General features: G+C 36.3%; 1 protein-coding gene across 1 annotated transcript in view; it reads right to left on the bottom strand.

Moving 5' to 3' along the window:
* The window catches only part of LOC133188324 (probable E3 ubiquitin-protein ligase HECTD4), a 42862-nt gene that overhangs the window by 13270 nt on the left and 9189 nt on the right, over positions 1-20403 (bottom strand). The window contains exons 14-54 of the mRNA XM_061323701.1: positions 20271-20391; positions 19963-20079; positions 19781-19837; positions 19431-19652; positions 19167-19276; positions 18791-18992; positions 18133-18252; positions 17872-17976; positions 17249-17412; positions 16638-16805; positions 16249-16435; positions 15714-15815; positions 15483-15568; positions 15081-15259; positions 14843-14966; positions 14494-14629; positions 14209-14375; positions 13567-13713; positions 13031-13212; positions 12052-12283; positions 11481-11689; positions 9978-10152; positions 9748-9826; positions 8720-8910; positions 8170-8305; positions 7448-7618; positions 7007-7174; positions 6383-6671; positions 6141-6244; positions 5749-5910; positions 5329-5477; positions 4736-4976; positions 4366-4624; positions 3785-4051; positions 3311-3576; positions 2977-3137; positions 2401-2818; positions 1799-1929; positions 1268-1711; positions 865-1067; positions 129-669 (exon numbers count right to left, since the gene is read on the bottom strand). Of these exons, the coding sequence (XP_061179685.1) occupies positions 129-669; positions 865-1067; positions 1268-1711; positions 1799-1929; positions 2401-2818; positions 2977-3137; positions 3311-3576; positions 3785-4051; positions 4366-4624; positions 4736-4976; positions 5329-5477; positions 5749-5910; positions 6141-6244; positions 6383-6671; positions 7007-7174; positions 7448-7618; positions 8170-8305; positions 8720-8910; positions 9748-9826; positions 9978-10152; positions 11481-11689; positions 12052-12283; positions 13031-13212; positions 13567-13713; positions 14209-14375; positions 14494-14629; positions 14843-14966; positions 15081-15259; positions 15483-15568; positions 15714-15815; positions 16249-16435; positions 16638-16805; positions 17249-17412; positions 17872-17976; positions 18133-18252; positions 18791-18992; positions 19167-19276; positions 19431-19652; positions 19781-19837; positions 19963-20079; positions 20271-20391 (7692 nt within the window). The remainder of the gene's footprint in view (positions 1-128; positions 670-864; positions 1068-1267; positions 1712-1798; positions 1930-2400; positions 2819-2976; positions 3138-3310; positions 3577-3784; positions 4052-4365; positions 4625-4735; positions 4977-5328; positions 5478-5748; positions 5911-6140; positions 6245-6382; positions 6672-7006; positions 7175-7447; positions 7619-8169; positions 8306-8719; positions 8911-9747; positions 9827-9977; positions 10153-11480; positions 11690-12051; positions 12284-13030; positions 13213-13566; positions 13714-14208; positions 14376-14493; positions 14630-14842; positions 14967-15080; positions 15260-15482; positions 15569-15713; positions 15816-16248; positions 16436-16637; positions 16806-17248; positions 17413-17871; positions 17977-18132; positions 18253-18790; positions 18993-19166; positions 19277-19430; positions 19653-19780; positions 19838-19962; positions 20080-20270; positions 20392-20403) is intronic.

Genomic DNA, 20403 nt, shown 5'->3' with positions numbered 1-20403 from the left:
CTGTAAAAGCACACAGTTCATTAGTTCTGCCAAAAATTTAAACCAATAATTTCTAGAAAGTCTACTTTTCCTTTGAATGTAAACCTGAAATCTACATAAAATGGAAATACAGACTTTGCAATAGCTACCTGAGGATTTTGGAAACTGTGACAGCTCTGTGCAACCAGAGAATATCCTCCATTTTGACATTTGTTCCACTAGGATCGCCTTTTCCTGGATCACTGCCTGCTGTGGCCATAGAAGCTCCAGAAGTGGAAGAAGAAGATGCTGCTGAGGCAGAGGAGGAAGATGGTGTCACATCTGAAGAAGACGCTGGGCTCAAGGACATAGAGGAGTCACTCTCACTTGTACGCTGAGCTGTGGTGGATCTCTTGGGCACGGCTCCCCCTCTTTCTTTATCTCTTTTTGCTTTAAGCTTCTTCCTCTTGGCAGATGATGTGGGACTGCTGAGGGGATGCAAAGATGAAGAGGATGCAGTCTCCAGAGTAGAGGATGAGGAGGAAGATTGAGCAGTGAGACTGGGAGGAGGTTTAAAGTAATCTTCATATCGCAGCTCTGCCACAGCCAAATTAACCTCCATCAGAGCATGGAAGTATGTGGAGAATCTACCTTTGTCTGAAATGCCAATTCCAATTCCTGTTCCACTCACTAAAGTATCTGACTGCCATCCTGAAAGAGTAATGCTTCAGCATTTAAATTCAGTCTTTCAATTGGGATATCATTTACATCAAAAAGTTTTAGCATATTTACTAAAAGTCTTGTCATCACTTATTTTTTTTTAAACATATGATCTAAATGTAAAGCCAAAATGACAAGAATTTGAATATTCTTTGTTGCTGACAAACATTCCTAAACATATCTAACCTTTGGTTTCTTCCTCATAAAGTCTGCGGAGCTCAGCCTGAAGTTGTACCAGGAGGCCAGTGGAGGGGTTGAGATGGGGGTTCAGGGTGGGGAGTTTACTGCTGTTACACCCCTCACTGTAGTGAAGAATCCTCAAAGACTGAGCCAAAAGATGGAACAGATACTCCTTGATAATGGCTGGTGTGTTTGTCATCCATAAATGTCTAGAAAACAAAAAAAAATTCTGACTATTTTTGTAACAAATTTTTGTGCCAAAATAACAAATATTAAGGGGGAAAGGTAAATACTGGTAAATCAATTTCTATCGTATTTTTCCAAAGTTCATTATAAACAAATATTATTATTGCGTCTTTAATATGTACATGAAAATGAGTAAAACTTATAGACATATACATGTATTTACCTGCAAAGAAGTTCAATCATGTGTTTGAACACTGGGGGAGAGATGACAATGTTATCTACACTCCACAGACTATCATGACAATCTTTGTTCTGGAATGTTAGCTGACTATCAGACATCTTGGATCTCTCTCTAGGGCCACAGCTCTTTGTCCCACAGCCATACTTTTCACTTATCAGGGTCTCTATGTAAGCCACAGCCAACAGGAACTGTGGAGGCAGGGCATGGATGGTCAGGATAATCCCTGGGGGTGGAGAAACACCCAGGCGGACATGGACCCTGTCCGTGGGGATGATGGCTGGGGTGTACTGTTCGTTCTGGTTACTTGTGGAGGTGGTGTCTCTTGGATAGCAGACAACTTCCAGTTTTGCAGCATTTCCTGTCTTTTTTATTCTTTGTCCAGTGTAAGAAAACACTCTGGCCCATGGAGATTTATAGAGGGATGTACTGATCAAAGAAAAATTAAATACTTATTCAATGCTAAGAAAAATATCATCTATAAATGTAGCAATAAAGAGGAAAATTGTGCCTTACTCTTTCTTTGCAGCTTTGGAGTCAGTTTTACAGGACACCACCAGGCAGCCCGCCCCAGGGAAGTGGAGGTCTGTGTTAACCTTGACCTCTGTTACAGGAAATTCTTCATAAGGGAACATCTCAGGAGCAGTCTGAAATAAAACCAAATAAGAATTTGTAACAAATGATACCTTAATAGATACAGCATAACATCACCTTTCACCTTAGTATTTGACCATGACCTGGCATGAACTTTTGACCTTGACCTTCAGTTTGCACAAAAAAGTCTCTATCCATGGAAAAAATTACAAATATGTGCCTTTCTTCTTAACTTTCACATAGGTTTACAATTTAGATATTCTTAATGAACTTAAGGAACAGTGTATATGATACATGAAGGAGAAGTTATAGCTTACACTACAATTCATTCTACATTTCTTTTATGCTTTGATGTAGGAACAGATTTAGAATGATCTAGCGAATTAAGAAACATATGCACTAGTTATGAATAACACAAATGATTACATACATTCTGATGTTACAAAACTTTAAGTACTTGTACATTATATGTATATGCAAGAAAATCTGTATACAATACATTATATAATAGAAAAAAAAATTACCTGGAAGCATATGCAGATCTGGGTTGTCAATTCAATCAAATAATCTTCTCCTTGATTGGCAGCTCTAGCAATGGCTACAGCCAGCTCTCTCTTTAACTTATCCTCATCTTGAAACAATATCTTTGTGAGAGAACACATCTGATTGGCTAAACACTGGGCCAATGAGGGTGAAGTTGTCAGATTTGTTGCCATGACAGTGCCATGGGTTAGAGGTGGACATAAAAGTTCATTTGACAATAACTGAAGGTTCTCAATGTCTAACTGTTGAAGGAGAGCAGCACTTGCAGCCATTCCTGAGCCCAGACTCGCAGAACAGGAGACAATCTCCATGGCCGGAGAATTACAGTGGTCAATCAGTTTCAATAGAGCTGTCCTACAGAACATCTTCGCCAACACTGACTCACTACTCAACAACTCTCTGTAAAATATTTTCACATTTACATTCATAATCAATGCATTACTGTGTTTTAACTTACAAAGATTTCAAAAAAAAGTTTAAAAGGTCAAATAAAACTAAGTATTGGACTTTGTTGTTTCTAGCAATGTTAAGATGACACTATTTTTCAGTTTTCTAACCTGTGTATGAAGACATTAGATGTGTCCAATATCTGTCCCCCCGTGATGCTGGATTTCCTCAGTCCCTGTGGGGGCCTCTCTAACATTTCTATAGGATACCAGAACCGCACCAGAACACCCTCACTTCTCAAGTATACCTCAACTTGTACAATCTCATTAGACTGAAATGGAATTAATCATACATTATTAAAAATATTAAAATTTTTTGTTTCCGATGCCAATGCCTTATGTTCATTCAAGTATGATGTGATGAAATCAATTGGTTTTTACTAATGCTCTACTTACATGTGCAACATAAATAATGATGAATGAAAAATAAAATCTGCTTCCTTACATTGTCAACATCTAGGACATTTCCAGTCAGACCAAATGTCTTGAGCATACTGCGGACAGCAAACTTGGGCAGCACTGTGGTGCCTGCGGTAGAGGTTTCTGCGGTGTTCCTGATCACCACAGTGGTTCCTTTCCTCACTCTCTCTATTGTAAACTTGGCTAGATCCTCTTTAATGTTCTCTATAGTCGGCAGGTGGAGGTCTCTAGGTATTCCTCCATTTTCTTCATAAAGAAATTCCACTGTTTGTCGAGCAATATCTGTCATACCTAAAGAAAGCAAAATTTTTGTAGAAGAACATCTGGAGAACATACTATCAGATAACTGTACCAGAAAAAGTCAAATAGACATTTTCCTCTTCAATCTATTTCCTGTTTTAAAAATGAGAAAAATTGCCATATCATAATCATTGTTAAACACTCATTATAACATTATAACATTATTCATGATAATTATAGAAGAATGTGATGAAGATACCTAATTGCAGTGCTCCTCTGATTTGTTCCAAACCGTCCTTCCTCTCCGCTTCATTTCGGAATCTTCGTCTGATGACAGGGAAAACCTTCTGTTCCCAGGCCTTGACAAGGAGGGCATAATGGTCCTCAGATCCATTGTCCTCCTCTACTATCTCCTCATCTGACTCATCGTCCTGCATTACTGGTCCTCGTTGATCAGGCCCAGTCGTCACAAAGTTGTCATAGCAACTGAACAGTTTAAAAGCTAGACATTCTTCTGGGTTGTACACTGAAAAGAAGCTCAAGATTATTAAAAGTAGAATGATGCTTATTGAATTACAACTTCTTGAGACCTTAGGATTTTTTGAGGTGAGGCACACTTTTGTTCCTTTGTAAAGTACATTATTAATTTGACTAAAGCAATACATTTATTCAAAGGTCCATCACGATTAGTGTTTTTGAGATGGGCTGGAAAGAGGGAGGAAACAGTCTTCATTGATGTCACTAGTTTGAATTCATACATATTAAAGGTATAAGAAAAGTTTTCAACTATCAAACTAAAGTACTTTCAGCAGTGTTAACTGTCATAAACAGGTAATGTACCATTCTGTGGTTTTGGTATGGTAGCAGTTTTACATGGAGGTCCTTTTGGGGCTTTGATTTCCTCCACCATGGTGGTATCAGGACTGGGCTGGGGGCTCCCCTCATTTTCACTGTCAGTGTGGGGATGGAATGGCAGATGACAGAAACTCTCCCTGATCTCTCTTGTCAAGTCATTGGCTGCATCAGCTGCTTCCTTGTGTTGCTGTCCCTCAGCAAAAGCAAAAGGCCTTGTTCCAAAGTTTGCTCTGATTCTTGTGTTCTAAAAAAAAATTCCCCAATCAGCAATTATACATGCAGATATTAAGCAATGCATATTCTACTATGGTTTTTTGAATGTAAGAAAAATGAAGAAAGAAAATAGGCATCTCACTTTTTTCTGGATATGGACAACAGGATACATTCCACCAGACACATCATCCATATAGGCATTGAGGCGATGTCCATTATACGTGAAGTAGACCCTACCCCTGGGGGTCTGTCCCTGAACAGGCGATTCTCCTGTCCTCTCCCACCCAATACCTGCTATGTCCCCAGCATTTAGGGTGATGTCCAGTCTTACACTTCTCCATTGAAGAAGACTGGCTCCATTATAGTGAACAGCCTTACCATTGCTACAGTTCAGATTTATTACTTATCAGATTTTTTTAAAATAATAATTTTATTGCAGTTTGAGAAATGCTCATTTTTATCTTAAAGACAAATTAACCAATGATACATATGAAAATTGTCACTGCATTTAACAATCTATGAACATATAATATCAAAATGGAGATCACATGAGAATCTGATGATATTTATAGAGAAAATTGCTACTTTTAATGATTCTTCACAATGATTTCCATATACATTGTGTGATTGGCCAAAAAAAAAAAAACAGAAATAAAAAAAATTCTTTAAAACCCTTTATTATGTACAGTACATGTAAAACTAAAGAGAAATCTAGAATTGTATTGAAGGACTTACTTTAAGAAGAGGCAGGTTCCTACAGGGTTGGTCCAGGCTCCATCTTTCTTGTCTGCTGATGGAGCGAAGCCAAACGAGATGACTGCACCACTCTCCTCCTGACTATCTCCAAAGGAACAGATCTCTAACTCCCAGTAAAATGCTGGTGCCTTTGATAAAAGTAAAGAAATTGTTCAATTGATTCTCTCTCAGGGTTTTGTTTTCTTCACTGCAAATACTGGGTTACATGAAATAGTAATTAAGATAAAAAATTTTATCTCACATTTATGGAATGAAAAGTACCATAGCTTTTACTGGTCTGCACTCTACTATACCATGATAATTTTTTTCAGCAAAATGTAATATATGTAGATGCATGTACATGAATATGTGTAAGTTAATGACTTCTAGAAAAGAATATTTTAAATGAAAGTGATCTACCTGTTGTGGAACTGGTTGGTTGGCATAGATCATTGTGCCCCTTGGTAGTCCACTTCCTGTACTGGGGTCACCAAGGAAGGTCACTCCTGTCATACCCTGGGAGAACACAGAGGCCCGGACTGGGGGGAAGGATCGATTGGCATCCAGCAACATCTCCTGATTCTGATGGAAATAAAACAGTTCACAAATATATAAACTAAAGGTAGCATATACTCAAAATCCATTTACTATCAATACTGTTTGTATCAACAGTCATTTAAAATATTTTACTTATTTATTTTGTATCTCTGCATTTGATTTATAGAAAGATACTATGTTACTCTTTTTGTGCTTCATTGCTATTTTGCTTATCAAAATATATTTCATATTTTTTATCAAAGAAAGCTACTCACAGCTCGACTGTCAAGCTTGCTAGGTGGGGGTGGAGGTTTAGCACAATCCCTGTATAGTAGCCTTAACCTGTTGCAGTGGGCTTCCACAACAGAGAGTCTATCTCCTTTTATATCAAAATAAAAAAAAATATTATAGACAAAAAGTTTCACTACATGTACAATGTCTCTGCTTATTACTTGTTGATAAAGATTAAGGAAATGGCAGGAATTGGAAAAAAAATTTGCCACATGAGTTGACAAACCTGAGTTGCAATCCTTTGCAAGTGACTTCAGAATATCAATAGTGGATCCACAATGCTGAATGAACTCCTTAGTAAACTCAATGTCCTGTAGATATTGAGCAAGCACCATGCAGGCTCGAGTCTGAAGCTCAGCCACAACTCGACACACCTGATTACTCAGGCTGTTGCCATCCCCTGTGACAGGGAGGATCTGCTGGAGGGGACAGGTCCCATCATCCTGGGGGAGGAGGATGGCTTTGATGGCCATCACTAGGGACTCTGTCACTGGGACATTAGCAGATTTATAGATCTAAAAAAAAGAAAGAAAGAAAGAAAAGGACTTAACATTTAACATCATATTTTATTTAAATTGTCCATTTTCTCTCTTCTTACATAGTTAATATACAAGTAAAAACTCTAGTTTTCTCTTATTTTTTTAAATACTATGTATCTTTGTGTATGTCATTCATATAATATTATTCATTTAAGCTTGGAACAAATCGTTATAATATTACAGATCTAAAGGAATGTGCTAAACCCTCCAAATTTAGAAATATTGGTAAAAATTTATTTCAAAAGCTCATTCCCACCCTTTATAGAGAGATCATGTTGACACTATTTTTAAATTTTTGTCCCTCATATTACCTCATTCCTGACAGGGATCAGTCTGGTTACTGGAACCTGAACTGTGTCACTGAAGCGTGGATGCCTATCCTCATCTGTCTCAGGATCTAACTGAACCGTGACCATCCCTGTCTGTTCTGACACACTTATGACTGAACCCCGACTATCATCTATTCCTGGTCCAAGCATCTGCATCAAATAAGAAGAGAAATACATTCTAGAATGATTGCATGAATAATATGTTAAATTTACCTTCAAATATGCTTAACTGTCTAATAAGTAGACTAAAAAGACAATTCATTAGCTTACATTTCAGTCACTTTCTACTGTAATTTGAAATGAATGTTCAAATATTTCATAGGTATTTTAGAGCAAAAGTTATGCAATGTATAATATGATGCAGGAAAAGTTACTTTTTTTATGAAGTGCCTAACATGCAAATCATGAATAAGACAAGCTTACTTTGACTTCACAGCCTGGTTTGATCATCTCAGTGAACCCTCCTAGTGCACAAAGAGCAGCATTAGCCATCTTAGACATGGACATGAGTTGTTTGTTGTTACATCGAGGTGAGGACAGGGTGTCTAGAGAGGCCAGCAACAGGGGTAAACAGGAGAGGGAGTTGTGTAATACCTGAAATAAGTATATCAAAGCTTCTCAAAAGTTTACTACAAATTTTCAATAATAACAGTCTGTCCTAATGGAACATGAACCATCTGCACATATTAGAATGGCATGCATTTTTTCTATACTGTTAGAAAAAATTATTCAAGAGTTTCTGAGATTATCTACTGACAATATACATGTATGTCTATGGAAAGAAAGACAATGGTGATTCTAGTATCATCCCCTCCACCCCAAACACTTCACTGGTGGGGGGGGGGGTATAAAATTGGTATACTGCAGTCAGATTTACATTAGTCAAATCAAAGACAATTTCTGAAGACACTGTGCAAACAAACATGTACACTGGATTTTTCTGTAAGACATGAAAGTAATCCAATGCTTTACTGGCATGGTACAAACATTAAGTTTTTAAACTTCCAGATAAGCTTTATCAAAATATTGTAAATAGTTTACAAAATTTTTACCCTTTTCATATACACATGTATATACACATATATACTACAAACAATATGCCACAGGCTAACTTTTATATTAGATCCTCTCCTATGTTTACATACCCTTTGAACAGCCTGAGACCATGACTGAGCGGTGTGTGTCTCCGGAGCATTCAGTAGACCATGAAGGAGGGCTATCACTTCTGTAGCCATGTTGTTGGCTACATGTCCACTAATGAATGGTCTTATTGGGTCAGTCCTTCAAAACAGTTCCAATATTACTTTGTTTCATTATTTGTTCTCCTCTATGTACTCTTAAACATTAACTTACTGTAAATGTATTACATCTGGCATGTATGAGAATTGGCAGAAGTTTATAGCATAGATTTGATTAGGTAATTTCTTGATGTGCTAGTTTATTAAAGACATTTAGCAATGTACTTGATTTAGTGGAAGTTGCTTTCTGCCAAAGGCGCACGAAAGAATACACAGTCAAATGCAATACAGTTACAGAATTTTTACAATACTCTCTATACTAATGTATATAATTGTGCAAATGGAAATAAATCTTCAAATTCTGTCAACAATGAAATATATATGTATACTAGTATATTTACAAACTCTATCTGAACTTGCCAATAAGATATTTGACAAAATATTTTTCATATTGTACCTTGCTAGTTCTGTATTTTTCTCCCGGCACACTACATCCACTGGTTGTTTCTTTTTGTCTCCAGTGGGTGTATCAGCCTGCCCACTCTCCACTGGTGGGCCTGTTGATACCACTAAGCCCATCTGCGCCCATTTAGCTGCCTTCTTCAGAGCAGTTATGGCATCTTCTGTTGTGACTTCTGCTTTACCAAACTAATTGAAAAATAGATTTAAGGCATGCAGTACCAGGGTTCGACACTAACGTTAGTCCGTTAGTCTCAGGCTAATAAATTTTCATTCGGACTAATAAAATATGTGGCTAATTAGTCCGAACGGACCAATAAAAAATTCTGAAAAAGAATATGAATAAATTACCAATGTCCGATTCTCGACAACTTTTACTAAGAAATCCCGCGTGTATTTTTAGATTTCTAGCTTTTGGCGGGAGTTACGCAATACCGGGTCAATTCAGCGCTTAATTTTTCCACTGATCAATATGAAGTATAGGGTTTTAGCGATCATGATTTAGTATGACACTTTTAAGAAAGATGTTGGACGTTTTGGATGTAATGTAAAGATAAAAAAAAACGAGATCAGGAATACGATCGTACTTGCTGATTGCGAGATTTCATGAATCTGTGGAATAATATATTTCACATAAATACTTTGTTTATTTCAAAAAATAATACGTATATTAATAGTCATGTTAAATTAATGTTAAAAAACATTGATGTTTCTTTTTTTTGACGGACTAATAAAATCGCGTGCGGACTAGTAAAAGTAATGAAGCACTAGTCCAGCTGGACTAAAGCCTTAAAAAGTTAGTGTCGAACCCTGAGTACTAAATTTGTTTCAAAGATTCAGAGATAACAATTTTTTTTAAAAATATAGTTTTTAAAAATATCAGCATCTACTAGAGTGACAGAGAAAACCGTTAAAAAGGGACACATCTTTTTCTCACTTAGTATGCATGTATCAATGAACAATCTTTGAATATTAATATCAATTTTCATGCATGATAGATGTTTATAACCTATAACATAGATCTACCTTTGTCATTTCTCTGTCCATGCGAACAACCCTTTCCATGTTAGCACCTCCTCCAATTCTAAATGGCCTGTTATCTGACCTATAAAATAAACCCATGTCACATACATGTAAATACTCTTAATTAAAACACAGTGCATAAGTTTCCTATTCAAAAAGATTGTGCTTATGTCTCCACTCAGAACTTTTCCAAATTAAACTATATGTACAATGTAAGAATTCTTGATTCCTACCCTAGCAAAGGTTGAATGACTTCATGAGATAACTGATCCTCCCTCTTGTGGATGAACACAGACAACTTTCCAGCCTGAATGTCCGATTCTTCAGACTTTTCTTTGTCCCCTGTCTGGGGTTTACCTTGTGTCAAGTCCACAGATGGGCGCCGGCTCACCAGGGTAGCATAATCACCTGTCAAAGCCAAAAAAATAAATATTCAAACAGTATTTGATTTTGTGATTTGAATATGACTGTCAATTTCTGTAGGTCATTTCCATTCATCTGTGTTGATATCCAGTTCAGGTTCGAAATGGTTTGCCTGAAGTTCTGAAATCTTATACTTGAATTTGTTAAGCTTATATCATTCAAGAATGTAGATAAAAACAGTTGTTTGGATTTTATTAAAAACTTCTGGTATATTTTTGAAGACGGCACAATCTCACTTTCTTATCAAAATCTAAAAACTGAGGCCCCCCACTTTCGGGGTCTTATTGGTTGGGGTGCAATAATTTATGGCACCTTGTAACTGTCTTGTTTGTCCTGGCTAGTGTGTCCATCTTGCAAAAAAAAAAGTTTTCTATTTTTGAAGCAATATGTCCTGCTGCAAGATTTAAGTTTTTGAAAGTCTATCTTTGAAGTCTAGGTCATGAGGTAAAAGTCGAAGTACTTTCGAAAATGTCTTGTCACAAGTAATGCACGTAAATAAAAATATGGATGCCTCGTCTATTCAATAGCAAAGTATGGCCAAAATTTTATTTTTGAAAAGTAGGTCAAACTTCAAGGTCATGAGGTCAGAATTGATGGTACTCCTTGAAAAGTGTTGTCACAAGTAATGTACATGTAAAATATGAAACCCCAGTCTTCTTTCTTTCAAAAGTTATGACATGTATCAATGTTACAATTTTTGAAAAGTAGGTTAAACTTCAAGGTCATGAGGTAAAAAAAAAAACATAAAATATTCGAAAAGTTCTCACAGATAATGCAATAATGCACAGGTGAAATATGATAGCCTTATTTGTCTCATTCAAAAGTTATGATTAATGTAAGATTTTTGAAAAGGAGGTCAAACTTCAAGGATTCAGTCACAATGTCAAAAACTAGAATATTTTCAGAGAGGTTTTGTGACAGGTAATGAATTATGAACATATGAAATATAAAAGCCTTATCTTCTCTCATTCAAAAATTATAACCAATGTTAATATTTAAGAAAATTAAGTCAAACTTCAAATACAAGATCATGGGGTCAAAAATCATAGTGCATTCTGAAAGGTCTTGTCAAAGGCTATGCACATGTGAAAATATGAAAGCCCTGTCTTCTCTCATTCAAAAGTTATGACCAAGGTTAAAGTATTTTGTGACAGACTTACAGATAGACAGATGAATTAAAAAGTTTTAACATTTGTTCCTTGCTTTCATGAAAGTAGGGGACACTTAAATGGTTAAAATTTTTCTCTTGATTATTTTATCAAACCTTTGAAAACTTTTAGAAATACTACAGATATGATGAAAATATTAAATACCTGGTACAAGAAAGTCTCCCAACTTGGCAAGAAGGAGGCTGACAATTTTGGCAGGAGGATCTGAAATGGGTTCAGAGGTGTTCCAGTGAGTATTGGTCAGATGCTGCCCCCAAACAGGGAGTTCTACCAGCTCACAGTCTGCAGTGTTCATCAGTGGTAGAGCCACTCGACACAGCTGGAGAATGATGAGGACTAACTTAGGGGATGGTCTAAAATAGAAGGAAAGATTATATTCTTTTATTCATTATGACCATAAAGCTGTACTCTGTCACATCATCTTTACATTTGTAAAATCTTGTAATAGTGAAAATTTTCTTCAGGTGCAAAGGTTAAAGGAAAATAAAACTATGAAGTTTTTTGATAATTATGTGTACCAGTAGTTTTAAAAACTAAATATTATATGGAATGATAAAAGAATACATCAATTCAGTGCAATAATTTAAGCATTACTTTGAATGATAATTTTTTTTTAATCAGGCTTTTATATACCTTTTACTGCATCATGTAGTAAAAACAGATAACTTTACTAATATCAAAAAGCCAAAGTCAAATGATGGCAAATTTGCATTACCTCTGATCCAGTAGCAGTGACAGTAGTTTGGACACACAAGCTGGCTGACTAAGTATAGCCCTCCCCATACGGCTACGAGCCAGAGTGTTCAGTAGACTAAGTACATCCTGTAGTGCCTCCGTTCCTGCTGCCTCATTACCAATGCACTCTGTGGCTCTGGCAAGATGATTGGTTAACAACACTGACACCTGACGAGCAAGGCCCGAGTGTTCTAATTCTTCTATCTGGCTTCCTGTGACAAAAAAAATTCAAATTCACAACTTGTCCTGTACTACTGTTCTACAAAAGATGTTTGTGAATGATTTAGTCCACACTAAATATTAGAGTTTGATAATGTGGACCCCTTTAAACGGTCATCATCTGATAACTGGTAAAGTTAAGTATTGGCAGAACAAACCAAAGATAAGAACTCACCTACATTGTACATGTACATGCATAAAGCATCACTTGAAGAAACAAGCATTCTGAGAGTATTGCATTAGCAATACTAGTCCCCTACCGGCAAGTGTAATCTGGTTCCCGTTAGAAATTGAAAATGCCATAATTCAGTCAAAAATCATTGAAGCGGGACGAAATGCGAACTTGATCTATAACTAATCAAGGTTAAGTCACATGCCAAAAATCAGCTCAATATCTGCAAGCGTTTAGAAGAAAATTGCGGAAAACCCCTAAATATTGAAAAAGCCGTAATTCTGTCAAAAATCAATGAAGCGGAACGAAATGCAAACTTGATCTGTAACTCATCAAGATACACTCACATACCAAAAATCAGCTCAATATCTGCAAGCGTTTAGGAAAAAAGTGCGGAAAACCAAGTGGGACAGACTGACAGACAGACAGAGGGACAGACGGACAGACAGACAGACGGACAGACTCAGAGGAAACCTATAGTCCCCTCCGGTTTCACCGGTAGGGGACTAATAACAGATGTCTATAATATGCACTTTAAATCTGTATTCAGTGTTGATACTTTACTTACCATCTTCTGTCTCCCACATGACACAGCGATTGGCCAGGACCTGGAACCCCGCCCATGCCATTGCCGAGACCTTTTGATTGACAGACTGAGTCTCTGATGTGTCTGATCTAAGGTTAGCCAGACTACATAACTTGTCCAGTAGGTGAACTAAACCTGACCTCACTAGACACTTCTCCTCAGCCCTGAAAGTAAAAATTGAAAAAATTGGACTTCTATGTGCAAAAGGAACAACAGTATTTGAAAAGGGGTTGATTTTCCTTTTTTGGAACATGCCTTTGATTTTTTGGTTTGAAAAACAAACAGTTGGATCTATTTCTTGTTACATACATGTACACAGAAGTGTCATAGAATATATGCAGATTGCTCAGAGTGTGAAACTTTGATGGACAAATGGAGATAGATACTACCAAAAATGCTCTTAATGTTGGACATTATATATCATTTCTAATGTCAGCTATATATATCATATGACTTGGCAATGATAAGTGGTCTCCAAAAATATTTTTTGTGAAATGCACTTATTCCTCTTGGCCTACCTGGTATAAGGTATTGTACACAGAAGCCCGATACTGTTGGAGCAGGCTATGGGGTACTTAGCAGCCAGCTGTACCACAGCTGTCATTGTCTCAGCAAAGGCTTCCCTTACTTGTGGCACCATTCCTCCACAGGTCAGCTCCTCAACACTGAAAAAGGAACATATCCATCACAAATTATATTTTCTGATGATCAAACATGATACATGTACATGTATTCAATGAAGGATTTTCAAGCATATTTCTCAAAATTTATAGAATCCGTTTTTGATTGCAGTATGCTTGAATATTTGGCTTGCGTTACTTTTTGTCTAAATGCAATTTTAAAAACAAAATATGGCTTACTTTAAATTTACAAATTCCATTTTGCTTATGTAGATTTACATGCATGTGTAATGGGTGAATTATTTCAAATTCATAAAATACAGTTGAACAGTATCTAAAACCTGATTTCTCTAGTACCATGCTTATGTCAAAGGAGTTGAAAATTCCGAATGCAATGTTTATGTGCACCTCAACTTTCCTATTTCAAACTCTCCAATATTTCAATGTTTTTTATTTTGACAGTCACATCACATTCAAGATATTCAAGTTGGACCACTTAGAGTTTAAATATAGTAACAGTTCTGGTTAAAACTTAATTACCAGGGTCCACACTGAAGGACTGAAGTCACGGCTGCCACCAGATGTGTGGCCCCGCCCACTTTTGTGGCTGCTGTCAACAGCTCCTTCATGTGTATTAAAGCTTGTTTACGAGTATTTCCTCTCTTAAGTCGAGTAGCTGCTGCAGACAAGAAATCTTTAGGTGATATCTAAACAGAAAGAAGAACATTTCAACCTACTTCAAGTAAAGTAACAAAAACAACTATTTAGTACATACATGTATAAAGACAATGTGGTGTATTTATAAGTGTATAAAGGTAAACTCACAGCTTTTTCAGGATTGCTCCCAATGAAGGAAAACAGCTGGTCAATGAGAATAGTATGAGGGGGTTTGTCTCGTCCCTCTCCATCCACCAAGTCTTGGAGAACACTGGACGGGGTTCGGCGATGGGTTTTTCTTTTCCTTTAAAAGAAAAGGTCAAACTAATTAACCCTAATTATCTAAGTAAAGTACATCTAAATTTCTATCACTCCAATAAATAAAACTGTTTGAAATTTCTCAGTATTTTCTACATAAAAATATTCACTGCAGCTATGAATTGAATGTAAAAATTTTTAACACGTTTCATTCTTTTCCCTTTCATCTTTTATTAAATTGTCATACAGAACACCTTACCTTTGTTTAACGGTGATGTCTAATATTGAGTCATCTTGGAAACTTTCTACACCAGCAGGGACTGAGACACTCCTGGTCATCTGGGCCAACACATCTGTATCTGATCTCACCATCACTCCGAGCACTGCAAAATGTCAGTCATAATGTCAATATGATGTCATTTAAGATTTGTTGTTTTAATATTCAGTGACATCATTTTTCTTAGAAACAATGGTGAATATACAAAGAGTAGGCATACCACTTTCTTGGTTATTTGAGAGTGATCTTGCCACATGTATCCCCTCCCCTGGTGCTATGGTAACTTGCAGAAGTAGGTCAAGTCTTGCCCTGAGGCCTTTCATGATGTGCTGTGTCCTAGGCATGACAGATTTCACTGAAGTGAAGGATTCATCACCAATGTCATTGTCAAATTTCTCTCTGCAAAACATACACCATGTTACAACATACATTATGCTAACATCTTTTATTGCTTTGAAATCAATAATTGTGGGTTTTCAGTAAATGTTACCATTGGACTGATGTTCAGATTCCTTTTATAAAAGCTGTTGTAAAATGGCTTCAAATTTTTCATGAAACTAATTTTTTTCTGGGGGGGGGGGGGGGGGGGGGGGGGGGGGCTTGACTTTTTCGAAAATCTCACCTCAAACTTTTAACTGCCCTTTCATTGTCAGATTCTAATGGGACTTCCTTCATAAAACACAGCATGGCAAGCTCCTTTGCTTTTGTCTACAAATTTAAATACAGTACTTGAATTAACCATATCTGCAAACCTGGAAGATTTGAATAAACATTGCACATCATTTACTATCAGTATTTTGTTCATAACATTTCTTAAGAAGCAGTATTATTTTTACTGTTAATTTTTTAATACCTCTTGAAGGTGGAAATCAGAAAAGAATGGAGGGACAGTGGTATTTCCTTCTTTGTGATCCATGACTTCACTGTGCCATCTTTGTTCTAGCTCAGCAAGACTCTGAAAAGTAGAACCAATAACAAAATGTGGAAAGTCCTTCTGGAATTCCCCCTCCCAAATCAGTCCAAAAGTAGAACCAATAACAAAATGTGGAAAGTCCTTCTGGAATTCCCCCTCCCAAATCAGTCCAAAAGTAGAACCAATAACAAAATGTAGAAAGAAAGTCCTTCTGGAATTCCCCCTCCCAAATCAGTCCAAAAGTAGAACCAATAACAAAATGTGGAAAGAAAGTCCTTATGGAATTTCCCCCTCCCAAATCAGTCCAAAAGTAGAACCAATAACAAAATGTGGAAAGAAAGTCCTTATGGAATTTCCCCCTCCCAAATCAATCCAAGCCAAGAAATTATACCAAACTTCCTCACAGAGGAAGAGAGAGAGAGAAAGAGAGAGGAATAAAGAGGGGAAACATGTATTACTCCTAGACAAGCTGTACCTGAAGCTGTCTTAACAAGGCATCTATCTTGGTATAAACTTCCTGTATAACAGCTCTCAGTAACATAAACTCTTCAGTTTGCTGGTTCTCTGCCTTTGCCAGTTTGAATACCGTTTCCTGGAGAGACAAGTGCTTGAGTACTGCTGATACAATTCTCTCCTCCAAATCTTCTGGATTAATTACATCCCTGTTTAAGAAAAGAAAGTTTTAACTGCAAGGATACACACGTACATGTAAATAAATCAACAATTATGTCTTTCACATCTTGTGGGAAAAATTACTGGTATCTAGTATGTAAATTTTGGAAGTGGCAAATAATTCAAGCACATTCGTAGTAGTTTATAATTTATATTTACAAACTGATTATGCAAAGGCCTGATATTGTATACCTGATGCTGGGTCTGAGCTGAGTTGCTTGTCGCCTACATAATTTTCTGAGGTTCTGGAGGATTTCTGCTGAGAGTCTAATTCTGGCCAATGAGGAGTCGGAGGGGTCCTCAGTTGAGGATGGACTATCCACGAGGACATCTGGATCTGATCCGGACTGCCACACACACCTAAGGAAGGAAATTTAAATAACCAAGTATTTACAAGCAACTTTCAATTAATCAGTATATATGTGCTCCGTATCACATATACATGTTCTCTGGTTCTTCAATACTTATTTTACCATATTCAAAATCTATTGCAATTGTAGGATATTGATCAATTGGGGCAACTGTGAAATAGCTTTATAGGTGTTTTAATTACATACATGTAGATTAATGCTTTGGCATTATTCATAATTAGTGCAAGAAAGGCAGCACAAAATTTGCTTGAATATAAATCCCACTTCAATAACTATACGTACAGTATGAAGCAATTTAAAAATACTATTCTATAAATTTAAATTTAAAATTTAATTTCATTAGACAGTTTGTGTGATATATCCTTAACTTTGATAATACACAATGCAGTACTGTCTACATAGAAATTATTTCTCAATCAACTGCATACAAACCTTTGTAAAAGTTTAGATTTGAGGAGATGCTGGCAATTAACTTCTTGTTGGGTTGTTTCAGGACCTCTGTACAGTAGCTGTAACATGGTGCAGGCTAGAACAGAAAGTCCTAGGGCTAAATCAGCCAGGAAGGGTAGGCCACTGGACACCTCCTCTGTGGATTCCTTAACAAACAAATTTTGATGAATTAAACATGAGTAGTTTTAAGACATACATGTACATATACAGTGCATACATACAATTAAAAAGGCAGGTTATAGTTTATTTAATTGGAAACTATTAACTTCTTTGAATTGATTATTTTTACTGTGTTTTTTAAAACTTTATGTGTAGCATGAATTCTTCCACGCATGCACATTATTTCATCTTGGTATACTCAAAGATGAGGCTATTTTTTTTTTATCTTCAAGACAAAATGGTTAATTGGATATACTTTTGAATCATCATATTTCATGAGGGGTTCAATCTTTAGGGATTTCATGGGTAACTCTCACAGTCCCCAGAAATATTATATTTTTACTGATATATAGACTAATATCTGAAAGAAAGACACATCAGTGAAATCAAATGAACCAATTCATTTTAAGCAATCCACAATATATAGCTCTCTAAGACTGTATTACCTGAGCTCTGACTGTGACGAGAAACCCCCACATGGCTTTGTCAGGTGTATTGTGTTCACGACCACTTCTCATCTCAAAAGAAAATGTCACTGTATCCCCATCAACCTAAAATAACGTACACATCTTCATCAACATGCAAAATGGTGACATGGTTTGCAAACTTAAGTTTCTTTCCATCTAGCATTAGCAATAATTTTATTTACTGATGTGTACTGTAGCATATTCATGTACATTGTATATGTTTAAGAGTATCCAACATACCTTTACTAAGTCCTTAGGCCAGCCTGATCCTAGGACACTCCTACTCCCAAATCCAAACGTGTTCCCTCCATATTCTAGTACTTTCTTCGAATTTGTGGTAGGGCCAGCATAAATCACAAGCTGTAAGTATCAAAATAACATCACCATTGGCATTAGTATGCATATTAATTACACTTAATCTGATCACACCAATCAACCATAATTCTGTTCACAGTAAAACTCCCTTAGCATAGACTTTATCAACTTACACGTAACTTACGGTAATTGTCATCTTTTGAAAGTACAAAGAACTTGTACATGTTTTTCAGATAAATGAAATTCAACTTGGATAAAACAAGTTACAGTGGTGACAAAATAACTTTTTCATCAGTTTGCTGGGTTTTATTTTTTCCCTGCATTGAATGTACATGTACATGTATTTCAGTGCAAAGATATTGAAATCCATTTTAAGACAGGAATATATTTACAAAAGATAGAACACAAACCAAAAATAAATAAAAAGCATTGATCAGCAATCTATCATGACAATTCAAACCTTTAATATGTGCTTTCACATTTCAAATTTAATGGATTTATTTTGTAATGAAGTTGCTATGACTTTTTAAATTTTTTTTTGTTAATCTATTTTCTTTTTCTGCCAATTTTACCAGTTGTATACCTTGTCATAATCATATTGGGAGGAACTCCTAGGGTCAAATCTCAGATACAAGCACCTAGCCCCGGGGATGTGTACTGTCTCCTTAAATCTGTAGTTGTCCCTCACTGGGTGGATGCTTTCTACTGTCTTCCCTGAGGACCACGGGGCAGGGATTTTCAATCCTGCCAAAAAGCCTTGCTCCTCAGTGTCCTCATTTGACACTCTAGTTAGAATAAAAAAAATGCAATATAAATACAGGTTAATAAAAGGACTTTTTATATTACTATTTACACATACTAGTACATTTAAAATTCATGGAATGTGAACCATGAAACATTTTCTTGTTTTTCTTTTGTTGTTGTTTTTTCTTCTTTGACAAGGGGTTATTGTTCCTTACTCTTCGATATCAACAGTGGGAGCCATTAGTTCCATTACATGTGTGTCTGTGTCAGAATCTAGGTCATCCTGCATAACAGCCTCAACCTGACTCTTCAGAAGTAGAGCAGCCTGAAATTGCAACAAAGATAAATAACACAATACAAAGCATGAGTATTGACACAGTAGGCAAATGGCTTATTGGTTTACAGAAAAGAATATATCAAATTTATATAAAAAATATTTAATTGTCTTGCAAAATTAATTAATCAAACTTGCAGTGTACCTGACTTGAAAGCACAACAAGATTGACAAGTTTGGGCATCAGTTCATCAGCCAGAGGGAGACAATGCAGATTGACATGGTTCATAGCGGTCAACAGAACTGGTAATAAGTGTCCCAGAATGGTGGCCTTAGCAATGCGCTCCAGGCCTTGAAGTCTAGCCTCCCTTTCTTCTTTGAATTTGTGGATGACAGCATTGCAGGTTGTTATAAGAACTTCCAATACCTGAGAAAATAACATTCATTGTTCATCAGAATGGGGAAGGGGTGGGGTGTGGAAGACACAAGATTTTGGCAAAATATTGAATCAATACAAAATAAGCTACAGATTGAAAGGAGCTTTTGAACTCTTACCTCACAAGATCCGGAAAAAATTCTTGATGCTAATTTTGCTATTGCCATCATCAGTTCCTATAAAATGAAATTTTCAATTACATGTACTAAAGAGAATATGTCTCCTTCAATTTTTAGGTAATGTTTTATGTAAAAAGAAAAACCAATTACATGCTCCACCATAAATATCTGGAAAAAACTACCTGCATGTTTTTATCTTGTTCTGGTGATGAGTTTTCTGTGCTCTGTTTTAACAACACAGTTTCTCTCAGAAGATGAGATTGCAGGGCCATCATGTATCGTAAACAAGGGGAGGCAATCTGTCAAGACAAATATTTTATTCTTAAATCTGTTAATTCATTGCATTTGCTCAAACATATAAGAATTCATTTAAATAACTTTGATATCTACTATATATTGTTTCTTATCTCTAGTGTCTTTAAAACACAGATTTTGTTGTTGTTGTTGTTGTTTTTCTTTTTTTTTTTATTATTTCGACCCTGCAACTTACAGGCAAAGAAGACAACATCTGCTCAAAGTTGGTCTTGTCCAAGTTAGCAGCATCACTGAGAAGCTTACTGGACTCCTGGACTGTGATTTTAAGAATGTGGAACACTAAATCATCTGATAACCTGTCAATATAC

This window comes from Saccostrea echinata, unplaced genomic scaffold (assembly GCF_033153115.1).
Source record: "Saccostrea echinata isolate AGI-Se365-2 ecotype Australia unplaced genomic scaffold, CSIRO_AGI_Sech_v1 ptg000016l, whole genome shotgun sequence".
NCBI lineage: Eukaryota > Metazoa > Mollusca > Bivalvia > Ostreida > Ostreidae > Saccostrea > Saccostrea echinata.
This window is presented reverse-complemented; position numbering and strand designations above follow the sequence as displayed.